We start from the raw sequence: 4,545 nt of genomic DNA on the forward strand, positions 1-4,545 counted from the left end.
TATATATATATATATATATATATATATATATATATATATATATATACGAAAGTGAGAAATAAAATCGTTTAGATAGCTTTCGAAGTCTATGTAAAAGTAATGTTCAAAAATAAAATCAACTCGATATATGCGGAGATTTAATCCTATAGCAATTAGAAATTCATAACTAGACTTATAATACACAATATATAAATACAGTTTTTCTACTCAATTTTTAAGTGCAGTCAAGATTAAATTTGGTAATTAATCGCCTACCATTCCCTTGGCGATCATTTTCTGGATTTCTTCCTGTCTGTGCCTCTGGAAAGCTTCATACTCTTGTTGAGAATAAATTTGTTGCTCATCCAATCCTTGCCATCCTTCATCCTGCTGGAAATCGGGTTTCTTCGTTTGTTCTAAAAATTCTTGATAACTGCAATAAACAAAGACGCAAAATAATACATTTATTCGTTTCATGTGATTCTTGGCAATCGATTAGCATAAAGAATTCTGAATGTGAATCTTGGTTGGAAATAATTTTCGAAGTGCATACCTTATGAGACCGTCGTGATTAAGATCGGCCTCATTAAACACGTGTTCTCTCATTCTTTCCATTTCTTCCCGTCTTTCGTAGATGTCATCTTCAGGCGCGCCTTCATTGTAAAGTTTATCCAATTCCTTCAAGAACAGAGCCTTTACCTCGTCTTGATCCCAGAAACCATTGCCATCCAGATCTGAGAATCGATTTGTATGTGTAAAGAAGAATCACTTTTTAAAGTAATATTGATCAATTCTGTAAATAAAGATAACAGTCTTTCCTACCATGAAGGTAAAAGAACGTCTTGGGATTAAATTCCTGATCCTCCATATGATCTTGCTTCTCCCATACTTCCTCCAATTGTTGCTTACTACCGGGATGATGCAACTGCAAATGCATATTACTCATTGACGCCAGACTGTGCATGATTCGTAGTTTATGATTCGCTATTGATATAAAGTCTTTAGAAAAGAAAAGAACTAGTTTATATCCATTTTTTAACTTACGGGTTTGTGATCCTTGTGCTTCTTCTTCATCGCTTCCAATTCTTCCTCGTACTTCTTCTTCTCTTCCTCCTTCAGACCTTCCGAAAATGAAATACGTAAATTCCAAAATTGATGATTACGTATAAATTCGTAAATGAGCAAGCCTAGAAGCGTTATGTTCTGTTACCGGTATTACCCTTCATCTTTTGCTCCTCCTCGAATTTCTTTTCCATCTCGTATTCTTTAAATTGCTGACGTCTTCTTTTATCGGCGTCCGCCAAGTCTTTCGTCGTCTGCAATAATTCAAAATAATAATATAATATTCATTAGAACAGTTCATACAAAAACCGGTCATATTTTTTTTTATAAATCCAGAAGTTGTTCTACCTTGGCGATCAATTTCTTCAAATCATCTATCTCGAACGTATGCGTATTAGAGTGATCCAAATGTTCCGCTATCTTTAAGTGGTCCATGTCCAGACCGTTGATCAGATTATGCTCCTTGGTGGCGAGATGTCGCAGCCTCTCCAATTCCTCTCGTTTCAATTCATCGAGCTTCGTTCTGACCTTATGATCTACGAACTGGAGCTCGTGCGCTATCTTGCCCGTCTACGTACAAAAATATCTGATGAAATTTACAAATTGCATTCAATATATGTATATATACAGAGTGAGTCATAAGTATGTTTTAAAACTTCATGAGCGTGTTCCTGGATAAAAAGTATGAATAAATGTTCCTGTGAATATTACGCTTCATTATTGAAATGATAGACACAAACAGATTTCTGATAACTGAGTAATTTAGATTCTTTCTTTCCACGATGTCTGTTTTGATTCTAAAATAGTATTTATATCGCTGACTCGACAATTATACACGTAAACAGCTGGCATATGTTTGGCCAACCTTGGTTTAAAATCAAATATCTTATACTATAACGAAGCATTTTCGGCCTAATGTTCACAGGAATATTTATTCATACTTTTTATCCAGAAACACGATTACAAAGTTTTAAAAAATACTTATGACACCCTGTATAGACAGAAAATATCCAATGTATTCGACAATTCAATATCCATAAATTTCAATCTACTCGCGATCTATGCTTAGATCGGTGTATCATAGACGTAATAGTCTATCGTGTGAAATTTCATTGTTAAAGGAGCAATTATTAAACATGACAAGCAATAAATCACGTTAGAATTATACATATAATATAAATTAATCCTATAATATCTTAATTATTCTCATGAAACTCACACGTATATCGTCTTCATGGGCCTTTTCCAACTTTTCGCGGAACTCCGGGTCACTTTCCAAAGCCTGGACCACTTCCTTCAAGTACCGATGATACTCCATTTGATACTCCGCGTTTCCCTGCAGAGACAAACGAATTTTACGAATTATACGTTATCCGTATAAACCGGATCGAGATAGAATTATTCCAAAAATATACCTACCAAATCTTCGGAGTCATCGACTTCGTTCTCCTTGTCATTGTGATCCTCCTCCTTCTTCTTCTTTTCGACAGGCGGTGCGACCGACGTCTGTATTATTAAAACTACTAAAACTAGTGGTAGAAGGTACTGCATTTTTCTGGAACTAAAAATAAAAATAAAGAAAGATATACAAATGATGAAAGCATCGCAGGAAGAATGCGAGAGAATTTTTTTTCCGACGTGAAATAGAAAGCGAAGCGTGCACTTACCAACATTCGACATTTATTTGCTTAAGTCGATTATTTAATTTAAGTCCTACTTTATATTCTCGTTCAATGACAATTCATGCGTTATCTTTTATTCGACTAAGCCTTATCAACGATTACGATCACATGTATCGAGTGCAGAAGACACTCGATAAAAAAATAGTCGGCAGAAGAAAGCTTTGCACCACATTGATTAACCAGCAGGATTCGCGTATGAGCGCATACACGTGCGCACGAGTGGCATCATGCAGATATCGCGTGCGACATCGCGGCTCCGGGAAATCCGGAGCCAACGATGAAACGATCGTCAGCGAAAGGCCACGACCGTACAAATTCCCGCGTAAATGATCGGGCCACGTCATCAGCTGTTACAAACGAGCCTCCGAGATGGTGTAACTTTCTCCGGATAATGAAAGCGGGCGAAATAGCGTAATAAACGGAATCGGTCGTTATCGATCATTAAGATAACGCAAACGCAGATGTGCGGCGTGCGATATGCGCGACGTGTATTCAAAGCGATGTGCGCAAATAACAAACAGAATATAAGAGCGAAGATAAGGGAGAGCGCGGGGTCTGTTGTGAGAAGCGTGAGAACGTCTGCGACAGCTCGAGAGAAATAATACGGACGAGTCGTCTGTCCGCTTCCAATTTCCGCAACAGAGACACACGTCTGCCTTGCACGTTTCACGCGGCGTGTATAAATAAAAATGTTTTGCAACGAAACAGATAGCAATGGGAGAAAAGCATTATTGCACACATGCGTCTACCGTCCAAACACGTGGCTCTTTAAATACATTTATGTCACGTTCCATACATTACAATTTACATCCTATTTATGTCGTGCGCTCTTTTGTTTCGTATATCCGGAGTGCCCTTATTCCGCACGCGAATGTGCGAGGTGTCAAAACATTTCCGCGTATTTTTTTGCCTCGCTCGCTCAATCGAGGCTCGGATTGCGACACGTCGTTTGGCGCGTTCTCTCGAAACACGCGTGTGCGTGCGAAAAAGAGGACAACGCGGAGATACGCATACACACGCACACGGCACACGTACATACGTGACGGACGCAAAAATGCGTGGGAAAAGGACGTGCGTGCGAAGGTACGCGAACACGATCAAGACCGCGAGCGAAGGTTCGTATAGAAAATCGCTCGCGGGATCCGCGGTGAAAGTCGAGCGAGAGTATCGGGCGATGAAATCGGAGCGGAGGTAGGGTCTCCCTTCGAGAACGAAGTAGCGTTAACAGAAGGTTAAAAAGGGAATCCCAGGGGTGGTACGGAGGTTTCGGCTTACGTTAACGGGCGTCGCGACGCCGGATGATGTCCAGGTGACGTCGTGGATCGCCGGATCGCCGAATGCCGCAGTCGAGAACGGACTGACGTGCGAGCGCAAACGCGAGCGAACGACACGCACGGTGGATAAGCTGGATAGGCACTGCCATGTATCTCGCGTTGACTACCAGCTCGTGCTGCCACCTAATAAGGCTGACACGTGCAATAAGCGAGCAAATCGATATGTACTACGTGTCATGTATGTTGCTTTAACGCGCACTTGAGATTAATGCTCGACTTTCAGGAGGCGAAATTTAGAGCAAGAAAGCAGGGAGAAATCGGAGCGTGAGAGATACGTATTTTGCAAGAATGAGAGGATAGCCCGCTCTCATTTCGGTCATTCCGGACGCTTTCGTACCATCGTCGCATATCGCGTCAATGAAATCCAGCCACGTGGCGCGCACGCCAGATGGTGACAGACGTTTCATTCACGGGAATTGGCAAGCAGCTTGTTGTACAACATACCTAGATTACGTCTTAAAATATCGCAGATTCTTATCTGTCACGTA

The 4,545-nt window shown here is 40.7% G+C and overlaps 1 protein-coding gene across 3 annotated transcripts in view; it reads right to left on the reverse strand.

The window, feature by feature from the left end:
- LOC112468676 (nucleobindin-2-like) overlaps positions 1-4,144 on the reverse strand; it is a 6,051-nt gene extending 1,907 nt beyond the window's left edge. Inside the window, exons 1-9 of one of the 3 annotated variants that reach the window (XM_025037957.1) lie at positions 3,999-4,144; positions 2,461-2,602; positions 2,261-2,377; positions 1,390-1,611; positions 1,199-1,295; positions 1,024-1,100; positions 802-904; positions 533-713; positions 256-412 (exon numbers count right to left, since the gene is read on the reverse strand). In XM_025037957.1, the coding sequence (XP_024893725.1) occupies positions 256-412; positions 533-713; positions 802-904; positions 1,024-1,100; positions 1,199-1,295; positions 1,390-1,611; positions 2,261-2,377; positions 2,461-2,592 (1,086 nt within the window). In that variant the 5' untranslated portion in view covers positions 2,593-2,602; positions 3,999-4,144. Of the gene's footprint in view, positions 1-255; positions 413-532; positions 714-801; positions 905-1,023; positions 1,101-1,189; positions 1,296-1,389; positions 1,612-2,260; positions 2,378-2,460; positions 2,603-2,708; positions 2,909-3,998 lie in introns of those variants that run through there. The other 2 variants (XM_025037955.1, XM_025037956.1) reach the window with 2 other exon arrangements.
- Positions 4,145-4,545: the final 401 nt, after the last annotated feature.

The sequence above is a fragment of the Temnothorax curvispinosus genome, unplaced genomic scaffold (genome assembly GCF_003070985.1).
Source record: "Temnothorax curvispinosus isolate PA1 unplaced genomic scaffold, ASM307098v1 QBEX01001864.1, whole genome shotgun sequence".
In the NCBI taxonomy this organism is placed as follows: domain Eukaryota; kingdom Metazoa; phylum Arthropoda; class Insecta; order Hymenoptera; family Formicidae; genus Temnothorax; species Temnothorax curvispinosus.